This window comes from Lactuca sativa, chromosome 5, assembly GCF_002870075.4.
Source record: "Lactuca sativa cultivar Salinas chromosome 5, Lsat_Salinas_v11, whole genome shotgun sequence".
Taxonomy (NCBI): Eukaryota; Viridiplantae; Streptophyta; class Magnoliopsida; order Asterales; family Asteraceae; genus Lactuca; species Lactuca sativa.
The window spans coordinates 293977411-293995582 of record NC_056627.2 but is presented as its reverse complement, the minus strand read 5'-3'; the positions used below and the strand labels follow the sequence as shown (position 1 = coordinate 293995582).

The 18172-nt window shown below is 40.8% G+C and overlaps 1 protein-coding gene across 4 annotated transcripts; it reads left to right on the top strand.

The window, feature by feature from the left end:
- The first annotated feature begins 12756 nt into the window (after positions 1-12756).
- On the top strand, positions 12757-17969 carry LOC111910390 (KH domain-containing protein HEN4). Of its 4 annotated transcripts, none has more exons than XR_006183167.2 (7): positions 12757-13663; positions 15980-16121; positions 16204-16418; positions 16522-16773; positions 16870-17217; positions 17396-17535; positions 17624-17760. XR_006183167.2 is itself a non-coding variant. In XM_023906234.3 (7 exons), the coding sequence occupies exons 1-7, from the start codon at positions 12923-12925 to the stop codon at positions 17759-17761; spliced, it is 1980 nt and encodes a 659-aa protein (XP_023762002.1). In that variant the 5' UTR covers positions 12757-12922; the 3' UTR covers positions 17762-17969. The 4 variants fall into 4 exon arrangements, 2 of the variants coding, with proteins under 2 accessions (XP_023762002.1, XP_052627733.1); XR_008232571.1 differs by having other exon boundaries at positions 17610-17745; XM_023906234.3 differs by having other exon boundaries at positions 17392-17535; positions 17624-17969.
- The last annotated feature ends 203 nt before the right edge of the window (positions 17970-18172 follow it).

Here is an 18172-nt window from a genome sequence, read left to right as displayed (position 1 = left end):
TGACATAATTTTAAGAAAGGTTTCTAACACTTATCAAATGCAAGAGTAAAATGTTTCTTACTCTTGTACATTTGAAATTGGTAAGTTGTGATGTTTTGGATAAAACAAAAACCAACTAAGACCAATTGTGAGAAGTGCTTATCTTGATAAAGAATCTGCATTATCTCTTGAATATTCGGCAAGAATGTTTTATATGTCAAGAGGACAGTGGGAGTCTTAAAGATCCTGAAAGAATTTCAAGATCTAATCAAGAGTAAAACATGTAGTTTATCACTAGCACCCGACTTGAGGCTTATAACATATCGTGTTGACATATTCCTATTTCTATGCCCATTCCAGTTAAAGTTGGCTTTTCATATGAGTTATGAAAGTTCTCAATTGGTTGCATAACAACCTGGAAGCAATGGTAGGCACTTGTGTTGTCGGGTGGCAAGAAAATGAGATTGGGAAAGTTCAGTCCATATGAATTTGGATTTGTCACTAACCTTGTCTTATGATTATGGTTATGACAAATTCACATGGATAGGAACACATACACCATAAAATCTAAGTGTTATAATGTTTCTCTCCGATTCATGCAAATGATGGTGAGGAAACACTTTCATTAAGTAGATTTGAAGTAGATAGCAATTGTGACATTTGCGTTCTCAAGGTCGTTAGTGTAGCACGTGTGGTTAACCGACACATTATGGCCCGAGATTGGTGGGGTGAGGTTACTAGCCAGGTGGAAGCAGCCGGTGTGGCTGAGATGTCGTGGGTTGAGTTTGTTCGACGTTTCGATACGGAGTTTGCACCACCTATTGAGGTACAACGGTTAGTGAGGGAGTTTCATGGGCTGCAGCAGACCACTGAGACGATGGCAGAGATCATCGCCAAGTTTCGTGAGCGAGCTTTGTTGATTCCTCAGTATGTTGCGGATGAGGAGATGAGGCGGACCCGATGTCATGCTATGTTGAGGGATGATATTCGGGAGTTTGTGAGCTTTACAGGTAGGGGTGTCAAAAAAACCCGAACCCGATTAACCCAACCCGACCCTAACCCGAATAAGGTAATTAGGGTCGGGTTCAATAGGGTTAGAATTCCAAATCGGGTTATTCGGGTTGACCCGACAAACCCGATTTGTAGTTAGGGTCGGTAGTTAGGGTCGGGTTTAGGGTTGATTTTTACAAAAAAATCGGGTTTCGGGTCAACCCGAATAACCCGGTTAGGAATTCACAACCTTTACATATTTCACTGCTCTTTACTTGAACTATACAAAAAGACTACAAATCCTTTGAAAATGGAAATTTTTGTGACTCTAGAAGCATACGAGGGTTAAGTAACTCCCATTTGTGAAGTTGAAGTCCAAAAAGATATAAAACCTCCGCATCTCAAAATTACTAGAGCGTCTGAGAAAGTAAAGATTTTATTTTGATAGTTATTTCTACTTTAAACTAACTATAAACATGAATAAACTACATGGTGTTGATCACTAACTAGAGATTGAAAGTTCATCTATTTAATATTTATAATGGAAGAACTCTTTTAGCTATTGTGGTATGCATGTTTTCTCGTATGTTGTAATAACCATGAGGTCCATGATCTTTTATTTTTAATTTGTTTCAATTTGTATGCATTCTTGATGTTAAGAAAAGAGTAAAAAAATGGTTTGGATTTATATCAGATTGCACTCTTGAAAAAATCATATATATTATGTTTAAATTAAGTGTTTAGTGTATTAACCCAACTAACCCGGCTAACCCGACCCTATTAACCTGAAACCCGATTAACCCGAACCCGACCAACCCATACCTTAATAGGGTCGGGTACCGGGTTAAATTATTTTTTGTGAAAACCCGACTAACCCGACACGTTTAACCCGAAACCCGATCGGGTTGACCCGATTAACAACCCTATTTACAGGGTGCAAAACCCCTGAATGAAATGGTAGAGCAGGCTCGTGAGAGGGAGATGGAGTTGGAGTCCCACACGAATCGGAAGACTGAGCAGGTACAGGCAGCAGGGGCTTAGGCTAAAAAGCCTAAGACCTCTGATTCTTCGGTTAGTGGCCAACAGGGCGGGGGCTGGTGTGCTAAGTGCGGGAGGTTTCATAGTGGGGCTTGTCGGACAACCGAGATATCAGCATGTTACTCTTGTGGCCAACAGGGCCACATGAGTAAGGATTGCCCCAAGAAGGGCTTGTTATGTTTCCACTACAACCAAACAGACCATAAAAGGCCGAGGTTGCAGGGAGGAGGAGGGGGATCAGTGGCGGCACTCGCGCCCGCCACTATGAGGATTACTGACTGCGCCCTGTCAAGTCGGAAGCTCCAGCGGTGAAAAGCCGCGCTTTTCAGCTGACTACCAAGGAGGCTCGGGCAGCACCAGACGTCGTTGCTGGTATGTGTCTATTTTTCTCTATCTTGTGTTTGATAATTGCTTATACACATGTATTATGTTTGAATAGGGACCTTTTTGGTCAATGGTATGTCGGCTCATGTTTTGTTTGATTCGGGTGCTACCCGATCGTTCGTGTCTCTTGTGCTTAGCAAGAAGTTCTGAGGCGTGTCGGGGACTCTGGATACCCTACTCGAGCTGGAGATTGCAGACGATCGCACTGTGAGTGTTGCGAGGGTATATCAGGATTGCGTCCTGAATGTGCATGGCGAGAGGTTTCACGTCGATTTTGTTCCCATACCGTTGCGAGGATTGAAGGTAATCATTGGGATGTACTAGTTGGGGGCCAATGGGGTCATGATCGATTATGAGCGACAGTTGGTCCGGGTTCGAAACCCAAAGGGGGGGGGGGAGAGCTGGTCATTCAGGGCGAGGGGGCCTCGCAGGGTTCGGCCATCTGTTCAGCCGCGAGGGCTAGGAGGTTTTTGTAGCAGGGTTGCACGAGATTTTTGGCTTATGTTTCGGATACGCGGATAGAGGCAGTAGCGGATATTGATAGAATGTCGATAGTGCAGGACTTTCGGGACGTTTTTCCTGAAGAATTGCCTGGGGTGCCTCCGGAGAGGCAGGTGGAGTTTCGCATCGATTTGGTGTCGGGTGCCGCTCCGATAGCCAAGGCACCATATTGGTTGTCACCACCTGAGATGCAGGAGTTATCTATGCAACTTCAAGAGCTGCTAGACCGAGGGTTCATCTGTCCGAGCATTTCTCCATGTGGAGCAGTGATCCTTTTTGTGAAAATGAAAGACGGATCACACAGGATGTGCATTGATTATATGGAACTAAACAAGCTGACGGTGAAGAACCGTTATCCTTTGCCAAGGATCGACGATTTATTTGATCAGCTTCAGGGTGCATCTTGGTTCTCGAAGATTGATCTTCGGTTCGAGTATCATCAGATGAGGATTATATATGAGGATATACCGAAGACATCTTTCAGGACCCGTTATGGGCATTACGAGTTTATGGTGATGCCATTTGGGCTCACCAATGCCCCGACAGCATTCATGGATCTCATGAACCGGGTGTGCAGACCGATGTTGGATCAGTCAGTGATCGTTTTTATTGATGATATCCTGGTTTACTCCAAGACCAGGGAGCAGCATGAGAAACACTTGAGAGAGGTGCTGGAGACTTTGAGGGCGAAGAAGCTTTATGCAAAGTTCTCCAAATGTGATTTCTCATTGCGGGAAGTGCAGTTTTTAGGGCATGTCATCAATCAAAAGGGTATTTTGGTCGACCCAACCAAGGTGGAGGTTGTGATGCGATGGGAGGTACCGAGGAATGCCTCAGAGATTCATAGCTTCTTGGGTATAGCAGGTTACTATCGGAGGTTTATCCAGGATTTCTCCAAGAATGTCGTTCCATTGACCCGTTTGACCAAGAAGAATGTGACCTTCCGATGGGGTGAGGATCAGCAAAGGGATTTTGAGACCCTGAGGTGGAGGTTATGCGAGGCTCCAGTCCTGGTACTACCTGAGAGGTTGGATGATTTAGTGGTATACTGTGATGCATCGATATTAGGGTTGGGTGCAGTGCTGATGCAGAGGGGGCATGTGATTGCTTATGCCTCGAGGCAGTTGAAGCCTCACGAGGCAAATCACCCCACACATGACTTGGAGCTGGGGGCAGTGGTGTTTTCCCTCAAGATTTGTAGGCACTATTTGTATGGAGTGTGGTTCATTATTTATACCGATCACAAGAGTCTAAAGTATTTGATGGATCAGCAGAACCTTAACATGCGGCATAGGGGATGGTTGGATGTACTGAAGGATTATGATTGCGAGATCCTATACCATCCAGGGAAGGCCAACATGGTGGCCGATGCTTTGAGTCGCAAGGCGACGGGGTCCCTTATTAGGGACATTTGTATGAGGATGACAGTGATTTCGCCTTTGTTGGAAATGATCAAGGGGGGCTCAGGTTGAGGGGGTGAAGAAGGAGAACTGGAAAATAGAGAAAATTTGGGGTCAGTATCCTTTGTTTGTCAAGGATAGCCGCGACCTTTTGACTCAGTGTGGCCGAGTGTGGGTACCATTGGCAGGGGGTGAGGCAGACACTGTTAGAGGAAGCGCATAAGTCCAAGTTTTCTATACATCCGGGTGCAACAAAAATGTATAGGGACTTAATATTGAGTTATTGGTGGCCCTTCATGAAACGGGAAATCGCCTGGTTTGTGGAGCGGTGCTTGACCTGCAGGAAGGTCAAGGTCGAGCATGTAACGCCCGTAGATCCGAGCTAGTCAATTTAGAGGCAATAAGTGTCGAAAACAACTTTTTGGCAAAAGATTATTTAGAATAAATAGTCTTAAAAAAGTTGTATAATAAGTCTCAAGGTTTCCGTAGATATAAAGAACGCCGAAATCCGAGTTATAACGAAGAAGTTATGGCCCGTCGAAGTTTTACGGCAAAACCGACACGACACCGGGAAGCGTAAATAGTGAATTTACGATAGAGAATTTTTTAGCCTTAGTAATCTAAACAAAAGTCATAGTATATGTTAAACCGAGAGCGTCCATAAAAAGAACGCCCAAATCTGACTTCGTATGAGGAAGTGATGAATTTTCTAAGATTTAGCTTAACAGTGCACGACCCGAAACTCGAATTTTAGTTCGAGCAGTTTTTGGCTTACATGACCTAAATGAGAGTTAAAGATATCCTTAATAGGAGCTCAACGGTAAAAAGACAGAAGAAAATAGAGTCCATATGAAGGAGTTACGAATTCTCCGCGGTCATTTAACAGTCTAATCTCCTCCTACTGTTAAATATAAGATCGATCGAGAACTAGCCGACGAACTCTAAATGAAAGTTGTATATCTTGTTTTTACCTACGCGTGGAAAAAAAGAACGTCGAAAACAAAGTTCGTATGCGAAAGTTATAAATTTTTGAAAACCGGTTGATTTCCACCCTGTGCGTCGCCACGTGTTAGCACCAGACGAAGCCTTGGAGCCTACACAACACCACGACGTGGTGACGCTCCAGGAGCACTATAAATAGAGGTGTTGGGGTAACCCTCAACCTCACACATTCACCCCTTCTTTCTCTCTCTAGAAACTCTCTCTAAACCTCCCAAAACCCCCCAAAAAGCCTAGGGAATCCCCTAGCATGAGGCGGAAGCCTCAGAGCGCCTGACGACTCAGAAAAGAAGAGCCTTTGGCTGAGAAACTCTGCTCCGGCGGAGCCCCGTTTCCAAGGAAACCCGCTGTAAGTGAGCTATACCTACCCTACCTATAGTATAGCTTATGTTTTAATATAGTATCGTTATTAGGAACTTATAATAATTACTTAGGCTATTATTATGGGTCATTTAAGCGTCGTTATAATATCTTTTTAACCACTCGCGGTACGGGGGTTCTGGTTTGGAGGGCCAGTTGGGTTGCTAGATTCAGAAGAGCTTTTTTGCCGAAATGATCCTGCCATCCGGTGTTCCATGTCTGGCCTCGTCTGTATATAGTGGGTGAAAAGTATTGTGTCATGCTTATATAATAATAATAGTTAGACTATTAATTAGTCGTGGTTAACGTCAGACTAAACCCTAGTGTTTTTTATACTAGGTTTTGTCGAGGGAAAATTGTTTTAAGAGTAACGAAGCGTTGTCCGAGTGCCGAGTCACCACCTAATCAGATGAGTGCATAGTTACTTTCATCTTACACATAGATATGAAGTATTTTATATAAACTACGTACTATGTGTGCATACTGTCTGAATACTTGTCTATGCTGGGTGAAAGATTTTTATACACGCTTTAAATGATTTAAACTGTATATGTATTTTATATCTACAAATATGTTGGGATAAAACTTAGGTAGATGAAATAGTTGGTGTGTGATGAAATAAAATGATGAGAAATAGATGATGATAGGAAGGTGATGACAGTTAGGTGAGGATAGATAGGTGATGATGAATCGGTGATGTAGGATACCAAAACCTTGTCCGGTAATATGGAGATGTAGTCATCTACCAGAGTATAGATGGCGACCACAGACTATTCTAGACAACCCGTGGAAACACCAACAAACTTATAACCTGTAGGCGATGAATTATGAGTCCAGGTGATGTTGAGACTGCATATTCATGTGATGATACTCTTACCATGAATTACGAGTTCAGGCGATGTTGTAACTATGTATTCATGCCTTAGGAACGAACATATAAGAGAATGTGATGTAAAGAGATGAGAGGTAAATACGATATACGAGATGACCCTTATGATAATTCTTTATGGTAGAATAAAGAAGAAAATGGGGAAGGGTAATTCGGTTAATTGTTTAATTTTTTAAACATGATAATTATATTATTGTGGGTTGAAAACCCTATGTACTCACCAGGTTTCCCAACCTGACCAACTCCAGCTTATTTGTATCACAGGTGACGATACGAAGCTACTTACACTGAGAGATTTAAAAGAAATGTAGATCACTAGTGTAACTAAATGTAAGTTCTGTTTATGCTTATGTTTCTGTATTGACGATGACATCCCAAATGTTTTAAAAGGAATAAAAATTCATTTCTTCGGAAATGTTTTGATAACGCAATTAACATGTTCTTCTGGGAACAAATTCCGCAACATTTTTTATTAAAAGAAGTACTCTGATTTTTATAAAGCATAAACAAAATCGGTCTTTTCTGGCCGTGAAAATGGGGATGTCACAAAGCACCAACGGTCTCATGGCAAGGTTCAGCCGTTACTCATTCTCATGTGGAAGTGGGAAAAGATCACTATGGACTTCATTACGAAGGTAACAAGGACGGCGAGGGGAGTGGATGCCATATGGGTTATTGTGGACAAACTAACGAAGAGTGCCCACTTTATTCCGATCTCCGAGAGTATATTCGCATAAAAAGTTGGCAGACATCTATGTTCGAGAAGTGGTGGCTAGGCACGGGGTGCCAGTGTCAGTAGTTTCGGATAGGTATGTTCGGTTTACATCCAGGTTTTGGAAAAAGTTCCACGAGGAACTGGGTACTCAGCTATACTTCAGTACAAAATATCACCCTCAGACAGACGGTCAGAGTGAGAGGACGATCCAGACATTGGAGGACATGTTGCGGGCATGCGTACTGGATTTTGGAAGAAGTTGGGATACGTACCTTCCACTGGCAGAGTTCTCATACAACAACAGTTATCATGCCAGTATCGAGCGAGCTCCATTCGAGATGTTATATGGTCGGAGGTGCAGGACCCCAGTGCGCTGGGACGAGGTTGGTCATCGGGTGATGGGAAGTACGGAGGTGGTACTCAAGACCATCGAGTTGATTCAACAGGTGCGCGACTAATTGCGGGTCGCACAGAGCCGTCAAAAGAGTTAGGCTGATCGACGACGATCGGATCTTGAGTTTCAGGTGGGGGATTTTGTTTTGTTGAAGGTGTCACCCTGGAAGGGGATTATCAAGTTTCGTAAGATAGGCAAGTTGGGACCTCGATTTATAGGCCCGTTCAGGATCATAGCTCGAGTGGTCAAGTTAGCCTATCGTTTAGAGCTTCCAGAGGAGCTTAGTCAGATTCACAACACCTTCTGTGACATCCCCATTTTCACGGCCAGAAAATACCGATTTTGTTTATGCTTTATAAAAATCAGAGTACTTCTTTTAATAAAAATGTTGCGGAATTTGTTCCCAGAAAAACACGATAAATACGTTATTAAAACATTTTTTGAAGAAACGTACTTTATTCCTTTTAAAACGTTTGGGATGTCATTCGTTAATACAGAAACATAAGCATAAACAGAACTTACATTTATTTACATTAGTGATCTACATCTCTTTAAATCTCTCAGTGCAATGTGACTTCATATCAACACCTGTGATATAAATAAACTGAGTGGGTCAGGTTGGGAAACCTGGTGAGTACATAGGGTTTTCGACCCACAATAATATAATTATTATGTTCAAACAATCAAACAATCAACCCAATTACCCATCCCCATTATCTTCTTTATTCTTAAGGATCTACCCTAAGAATCAACCATTCCTCGTTCATACATTCCTAAGGATCATCCTAAGGAATCGACACGAAGTCCATCGTTACCGGGGTTTAGGCACTAAGTCTGCATAGTCGCCAGAATTTATACAATAGGCACTAAGTCTGCATAGTCGCCAGGGTTTTGGCACCAAGTCTGCATGATCACCAGGGTCTAGGTATCAAGTCTGCATGATCACCAAGATTTAGAGTACACCGAGTGAACACATCGTTCACAACACCTACAAGTTGCGAGCCTGCTAGTGTTCCACTGGACTATCTAGAATAGTCTGTGGTTGTCATCCATACTCTGCTGAATGACGAGGACATCGTTTGGGAAAAAGGTTTCTCACATCGTACACCTCTCACCCGCACCTCATAGTCTATATCACCTCTCGACTCATCGTCCAACTCATATTTCATCTATTATATCTACCCATGTTTTACCCCAACATTTTCGTAGATATAAAATACATATATAGTTTAAATCATTTAAAACATGTATAAAATCTTTCACCGAGCATAGACAGCAAGTAAACAGACAATATGCACACATAGCACGTAGTAAATACTTCATATCTATGTGTAAGTTGAAGGGGACCATGCACTCACCTGAAAGGTGATGACTCAGCACTCAGACAACGCTTTGATACTCTCAAAACGATTTTCCTTCGATAAAACCTAGTACCAATACCACTAGGGTTTAGTCTAACGATAACCGCGACAAATTAATTAGTCTGACTATTATTATTATTATATAAGCGTTAATAACACTCAATATAACTCATAATAATAGCCCAAATAATTATTTTAAGGACCTAATAACATTCCTATAATTATTTGAAAGCTATATTAAAAATTGCGTAAGCGTAGCACACTTACAGCGGATTTTATCGAAAACCGGAACTTAATTGGAGCAGCGTTTCGAAACCGAAAAACTCCTTTTTCTCGGGACTTCGGGAGCCTCGGGGCTTCCTTAGGGTGCTAGGGGTTTAACTAGGGCTTAGGGGGGGTTAGAAACCCTAGAGAGAGAAATAAATCTAGAGAGAGAAGGAAAATTGTGTGAAAAATGCGAAGGCCCTCGCCCCTTTTTATACCCTGCGAGGCCTCGGACTACGTTGGGCGTAATCCTTGGCTACGCGGGGCGTAACTTCAGATAACGCGGACACGTATGACCCAACTGGCTCGCACTCGGACAGGACCCGGATAAGACCAAAGGTACGCGGGGCGTACCGAACTTCGTACACCGGGCGTAATGCGAAGGCTTCGTGGCATGATCCGAAGCGCGTTCCTTCATCAGCGATGGGCGGCCCAGATGCAGCCACGTCATCAATCCTCGCAACAGACTTCGTAGATTCATGCTTCAACTTTAAAAATTCGTAACTTTCTCATACGAACTCCGTTTTTGACGTTCTTTATATCCACGCGAAGGTGGAACGTACTCTACAACTTTCGTGTAGACTTCGTCGTCTAATTTTGGCTCGATTTTAAATTTTATATTATTAACGGGCCGGGACACGATTGGTCCGTTAAATCCTCACAACTTCTTCATCCGACATCCGTTTTCGCCCATCTTTTTCTCGTTACGATACTCTCAACGAGATCTTCGATTCTCGTTTAGGTCGTGTCGGCTAAAAACCGCTTAATATTTGAATTTCGGGCTGTACACTGCTAGCTCGAGACTTCGAAAAATCATAACTTCTTCATACGAAATCAGATTTGGGCGTTCTTTTTATTGATGTTCTTAGTTTAACATATTCTACGACTTTCATTTAGATCGCTAAGGCTAAATCTCGCTCTATCGTAAATTCACTATTTACGCTTCCCGGTATCGTGTCGGTTCCATCGCAAAACTTCAACGGGTCATAACTTCTTCGTTATAACTCGGATTTTGGCGTTCTTTATATGTACGAAAACCTTGTGACATATCCTACAACTTGGTTAAGATTATTTATTCTAAATAATGTTTTGTCGAAAGGTCGTTTTCGACCCCTATTGCCTTTAAATTGACTAGCCCGGATCTACGGGCGTTACACCTTCCATGTGTCTCAGCTTCGTAAGTGTGTTGCTGACGAGACCGCAGTTGTTTCCTTAGACGACATTCAGGTGGATGAGAGCCTGAATTATGTTGAGAAGCTGGTCGCCATCTTGGATAGGAAGACGAAGGGTCTTTGCAACAAAGAAGTAAAGTTGGTAAAGATGCAGTGGCAGCACCGAAAGGGCTCCGAATGGACATGGGAGCCGGAGGAGGAAATGCGGGAGCATTATCCTGATCTATTCACGACTACAGACTTCGAGGACGAAGTCTATTTCAAGTGGGGGAGAGTTGTAATGCCCTAAATCATGTATGGCTTGAGACCCTCGAAGAATTCCATTTGTGTCATAAATGGTCACTTGGAGTATGCTGGGCGTACCTATAAGTATGCTTAGCGTACTCTGCATGAATGATCGCGGGGGCATTTCGCGTACACGGGGTGTACGTAAGGGTACGTCGGGTGTACGCAAGGGAAGGCCAAAACCCTAAATCCGGACTTGAACCCCTATTTAAACATCTTTTGGCCTCTGGGACCAAGCCCTATCAGCCTCCTTAGCCCCATTTCATCTACTTTCAGCTGGGATAGAATGTGAGTCAGAGTTTGAGCTTAAGAAGAGGGTTTTGGTGAGCGTTTTGGAGTTCTTTCAATAAGGGGAGTTGCTAGGCAAGCTTGGATCGGTTTGGTGCTTCAAGAATCTGTATTGTGGTCATCTTGCAAGACTTCTAGAGGTAAAAAGCTTGCACATTTTCATCTAAATTCTTAGATCTAGCTAGGGTTTTCCAGTTTACCCTTTTTGGTTGGTTTTGGACCTCTTGTGGTGAGTTAAGCAACCCCATGAGGTAGGAATGACAGATCTGAGGTCCCTTAGTCACTTAGAAGCATAAAAATGGGATCTTGATGGATATATTGACCTCATGCATGGATTAAGGACCTTGGAAAGGTCTTAATGGAAGTGTTGGGTGTTTATGATACATGCAAGGGCATAAAGTTGGCAACTTTATGCCTTAGGATGTTTGAACAGGTCTAGATTTGACTTTTAGATGTGATGGATGCGAGTATTAAGCACTTAATGGAAAAAGTGCTTAAGCTGATTGTACGCTGGGCGTAACCAATTGTACGTGACGCATAGTGCCCAAACCTTCAGTACGCTGCGCGTACCAGGGTGATACGCTGGGCGTACACAACTCAGTTGGGCCCTAAGCTGTTTTGGGCCTATGGGCCTTTGGGCCTCATTTGGTTGTTGGGCTTGATTGGATTTTGTGAGTTATAGGCCTTTTCATCTGATTGGGCCATGGACTTTATCGGTTGGGCCTTATTGGGCCAAGGGGCCCATTAAGGATATTGGACTTGGACTTTGGGGCCCATTTGCAAGAAAAGGGTAATTGGGCCTTGGGGGTAGACTTTGAAAGATTGGGTCTTTACTTGGGTAATTTAAGGACCTATCATTGATTGTATTATTATTGTTGTTATTCAGCTCGGGAGGCTGCAAATTACTAGGAAGGCAATATTCATATTCATCGGACGGAGGTGAGTCTTCTCACCATACTTATGGGTCTACGAAACCAAGGCCGACCCATTATGTGTACATGTTGTATGTGTGTTATTCATTTATGAATTGATATGTTATGTGATATTATGTTGGTATGGAAGACCCCGGGGGGAGCCCGCGACATTGGATATAAGACCATGTGGGGTAGCCCTTGTCATTCCTAGGTAAAGACCATGTGGGGTAGCCCATGTCAGTCTTAGGTAAAGACCATGTGGGGTAGCCCATGACATTCTTGCTGGATTGTATTGCATGGTTTTTGTGGCATGTTTATAGCTTTAATTAGCTAACAGGATATGTGTATGTGATTGTGTGTGGTATGCTCTGAGAAACTCACTAAGCATTTCGCTTACATGTTGTTGATTTGTTTCAGGTACTTCTGAGCCCAAGGGCAAAGGCCCGACGTGATGATGTGGCGCACACTCTATCTCTCTTTTTAATGTATTTGGGACCCTCTGATGTTTTAAAAAAGAAAACAAAGATGTAATGAATGTTAATTTGAAAACATATGTTTGGGAATCTACGGTCTATGAGATTGGTTTTGATTAACTCAAAAGTGAAAAATTTTCTTTGAAAAATTGGGTCGTTACACGTTTAGAGATAGATTGATTCGGATCCTTAAGAATTATTGAGATATGAATCATTCAAATGCTCTTAAAAACCTCTAAGATCAAAGTTGCTATAAAATTGACCAAAAATAACAAAACTACATGTTAAGGGACTAATTTTGACAATCTCAACTAAAATCTGTGAAAATAATTAATTTACACTTGGATAAAAAAAAAAGTGGAAGCGCCGGAACGGAAAATGAATTTTAACCTGCAGAGCTGACAGTTGAGAGCTACCAGACGACGACGGTGGCGGCGGTTTCTTCTTCTGTGTTCTATCGGCTATGAAATTATTTGTCGATTGTTCTGATAATTAGGTTACTTGTGTGTATTTCAAATGGATGCTTCCTTTCCAAATAAGCGTCCCTTCGACCATTCCACCGCTGATAGGTCTGACCATCCTCACCTTACACCGACCTCTTCTAACAAGCGACGCCATCAACACCACCATCCTCTTCCCTCCTCCCCCGCCACTCCTCAATCTAACAACAATAACCCTTTTCGCTCTCTCAAACTCTCCTCCGGAGAAACCCTATTCCGTATTCTATGCCCTGCTGCAAAGACCGGAGGTGTCATCGGGAAGGGCGGTGCCATCATCCGCCAGTTTCGTGAAGAGACCGGTGCTAAAATTAGAATTGACGACTATACCCATGGTACCGAAGAGCGGGTGATCGTCATAGTGGCTGCTGACTCTACTCATAAGAATAAGGATATTGCTAATAGTAATAATGACGATTCTAATAGCGAAGAATCAGGGAATTCCAACTGTGAGGAATCGCCTGCTCAGAAGGCACTGATTAGGATCTTTGAGAGGATACTGAAGGTCGATGAAGAACGAAGTAAAATGTTCAAGGAGGAGAGTGAGAATGGTGAAGACAACTCCACAGAAGGCAGTGGTGGGATACAACAAGGACCGGTGGTATGCAGGATGTTGGCTGCCAGTAATCAGATTGGATGTGTGCTGGGTAGAGGAGGAAAGATCATTGAAAAGATCCGGCAGGAGAGTGGAGCTCAAGTGAGGGTTTTGCCCAAAGATCAACTTCCAGAGTGTGCATCCCCTGGGGATGAGTTGATTCAGGTAATGGCATATACCATCTTTCTTCAATTTACAAGTGGTATACATATTTGGCATCTTTGATGTGCATAAATTGTTCCATATGTACTTAGTTTGTGTTGGATGAATGATACTCCTTCAATAGAGATGTAGACAGCCTTGCTAGAAACATGAAACTGATAAAAGAAAAAAGGAGACTAGGAAATAGAACATGTAAAGGAATAAATAAGAACATAAATACATAACTGCACATAAAAATACATAATAGATAAGAAGAATAAATACAGAATTTAAAGACCTAGAAAATAGAACAAGTAAAGGAATTAGAACAGGTGAAGGAAACCACTGAGAAATACATAAGTAACTAAAGACCCATTACCCATACTACTCTTATCTACTACCTTGATTTTATGTGAGCAACTCAAGTCAAGTATGATCCCCTCTATCTCTTGCATTGATAACCCACATAAGGGAGATAATTGCACAATGATGTGACAAAATACCTAGAGTATGGCATACACTATATCTATATTTGGGATGAGTAACCTGACTCTCACGAGTAGTGGCTGCGGATATCGGGGTACAAACATAGTTGAAATTCAAATTCATGTTTAAAGTCGCTTAATATTTAAAGTTATACATCCTAAAAACATTATATAAATAAATGTTACAGTTGAATCTGCCAAGTCATCATTGGTTGAAACTGATCGATAAAATCACCATCACGAACTTGTAGAAACACGTCCATCTCAATGAAAGTGACCAAACAATCGTTTAAAATTTGATCACCCTAGCTATTCTGCAACTTAGTTTTGACATGTCATTCCGAAAAACTCTCTTTACACTTGTCGTAGCAACTAGAAGAATCAACATTAATTTGATAAGCAAAAACTCAAGTGGATAAGTCACATGCTTATTTGTTTCAACAAACATCATTGGAACCAACACCATAGCGTATTTTAAAGTTTGCCATCTTTTTTCGCACCGCTTATGAATATAATCATACAATCAAAAGTCATTAAATTTGTGCTTGAAAGGATAATGAGTAGCAAGTTTAAATACATTTTCCTTCTCAAAAGAAGAGAAGCTATCATTAGGACTTAAGCAAGCCATGCATGTAAGCTCTTGTGATAGTAAGTTGATTACTCCTGTAAACACTTCAATTTGAAAATAATGAAGATTTGTCGCTTGTTGAACAAAACTCTTTTACCTTCTTTGAGGAATATAATGAGCTTTTATATTCGCAACAACAATGCATATATATTGCACTAACAATGTCTTGATCTTTTCTTTATTAAACAACACACAAATCATTGGTATATCAAAATATACTAGACATTAGTTGATCCACAAAAGGTAAAATCAAATGATTCTAACAAGAGACCTTGGATGGGACACCCACATGAATGAAGTCACATCATTGTGCAATTAATATGACATTGTTGTGCCGAATATATTATTAAAGGAAGGTTAAAATGTTTTGTTCAACAAAAGACAAATCTTCATCATTTTTGTGTGGGGGTGTTTATAGGAGTAATCGACTTACAACTTAATATCAGTTTGATAAAGTGAATTTGGAGTTGCTGACATGCATGGCTTGTTTAAGTGCTATTGTGCTAAAGATGACTTTTCCTTTTGACAATGAAAAAGTGCTTAAACTTACTACTTTCTATCCGTTCGAATTTTCAAGCTCTGATTTGATGACTCTTGATTGTCAACTTGATACATTCATAAGCGATGTTGAGTTGCAAACTATGCATGATATTAGTTCCCTTTTAATGAAACTTGTTGAAACAAATAAGCATGTGACATATCCACTAGTGCTTTTGCTTAGCAAGTTAATATTGATTCTTCCGGTTGACAAATGTAGAGGGAGTGTTAATGCCTTGTGTCAAAAAAATAAGTTGCATAATAGCATGGGTGATCATGTTTTAAACGATTGTTTTGTCTCATTCATTTAGAATGTTGTGTCTCTACAAGTTACTATAATATCATTGATCGATTTAAACTCGGCGGATTCAATTGTAATTTTTTATTTATATATTTTTGGGATGTACGACTTTAAATATTAAGCAACTTTGAGTAGTATTTTGAATTTCTACTATGTTTGTACCCGTATATCCATTTTTTAGCTCCACCATTGCATGTGATATCATATATTTATAACCTTTAAGTACAAGGAATATATTGCATGTAAGACATCATGCAATATATAACCGTACAATGTGACATTCTGACCTCAAATGTTAAATTAATTATCTTTAACAAATGGAAATGCACCCCAATACCCCATTTTTCTTAAGTATAGATTTTTGTATGTTTGGTGATTGATATATGCAGATGGCTGGAAAGTTTTCAGCTGTAAAGAAGGCTCTATTATCTGTATCAAGTTGTCTTCAAGAAAATCCAAGGGCAGATGCAACCACCAGTGGCAGTAACAGTAACAGGCCCATAGGGATGATCCCTCAGCCTCATGGATATGGTATTATTAATGATACTTTTTCCTTTCCTTCCTAAACAACTGCCTTTCAAAAACAATCATTATTATTATTTATCTGTTTCAGGTCCTGAAGGCATCGGGAACCCAAACCACCACAGAATACCCATGGAAGAGGAAGTTGTATTCAGATTGTTATGTCAGTTTGACAAAGTTGGCAGCTTGATAGGCAAAGGTGGGTCCATCAGAAGAGCAATACAATCAGAAACCGGTGCATCTATAAAAATCGCTGACTCAGCACCCGAATCAGATGACAGGGTGGTTGTAATATCTGCACGAGAGGCATGTGAGAATTAATTAATTAATTAATTATAAAAAGCTACATATATTTTGTTTTGGTTTTTTTTTGTAATTATTAATTGATTTATTGGGATAATTGACACAGAGTTTGGATCAAAGGCATTCTCCTGCACAAGATGCTGTTCTTCGTGTCCATGGTAGAATTGCAGAGATTGGGTTTGAATCAGGTGCTGCAATTGTTGCTAGGCTTCTGGTACACTCACGCCAGATTGGGTGTCTATGGGGTAAAGGTGGCGTTATTATTTCAGAAATGAGAAGACTTACTGGTGCTAACATACAGATATTTCCTAAAGATCAACTTACAAAGTATGGTATGCCAAATGATGAAGTTGTACAGGTAAGGTAGGTTTTTTTATAACTTTTTTTTTTTTTATAAAAAAAAATATGATTGTTTGTCGTATCTTTATATAATGTTAATTTTGGGGTAATTTAGGTAACTGGCAGCTTACAATCTGTTCAAGATGCTTTGTTTGAAATCACTGGGAGACTTCGTGAAACTGTATTTGTATTTCCTCCTGTGAAATCATATTATCCAAATCACGTTCAAGAAATGAGGCCTCCTCCTTCATTCAGGCCAAGACATGATCATTCTTTTGAACCTCCACATCCACCTCCACCTCCTTATGCCAATGAAGGATATGGATATGGATATGGGCCTGGACCTGGGCCTTATTTTGATCATGGGCCATATCCTTATCCTTATGCCAATGAACGACCTGGATATGCTCCTTCACACAATAATAGGCAGTCTCCTCCACCTCCAGGGAGATGGAATTCTCAGGTTGGTGATTAATATGTGCTAGAAATGCCAACCTACTTTCATTTATTTGTGTATTATAGCATCCTATTTTTTTTTTTTAAATTAATGCATTGTAGTTTAAAAGAATCTACCAAATGATAGAATTGTACGTTTGGTAAAACTGCAAACAGTAACTTCTTTGTATTTGTTGTCCAGTCAGGTAGCAGCAACAGGTATACAAGTGAAGTAGGTGAATCTGAAGGAGGAAGTGTAACTGTAAATGTTGAGATTATGGTTCCTCAAAGCTTGTTAGGCTCCATATATGGAGATAACAAGACCAACTTAGCTCATATAAAGCAGGTGAGTGAGTCCACTTGCTTTTTTTTTTCTTTCTTTTAAATGAAAGTGATGTATTGTTTTTAATTGGAAAAAAGGGTTTTGAGTGCAGATATCAGGTGCACAGGTGGCGATACATGATTCGGCGGATGGAGGGCGAGTAGTATTATCTGGAACATCAGATGAAACTCATACTGCACAGTGTCTGCTTCATGCATTCATCCTTTCTGAGCAGCACCCCATTCTTTGACTTCGTGACTAGATGGCAACCAAGAGTTTGTTTTGTTTTTTTTTTTTTTTGAAGGACTGAATCATATTTCTTCAATTGTGAATTTTCTTGATTAAATTTTATGTTGTACTCGATTTCAAAATTTAGAATTTTTTTGTACAACCCAACCGTGGAAAAGTTCAAAAGTATTTGAATTGGGAACTGATCTCTACACAACTTTTTTTATTCATACATAACAATGATATGCTTCTTTATGTGTATTGTATAACCCCTCTAAAGCATATATATTTGTGTACAAATCACTTCCCATTTGAATTACATATCTATGTGTTTAATGTGAAGGCTGAAAGTAGAATAGTCTTTCGCTAATGATAGGGGCAGATTAGTCAAGTTGCATACATGTTTAATCAATCACAAAAACAGTGCCCCTGG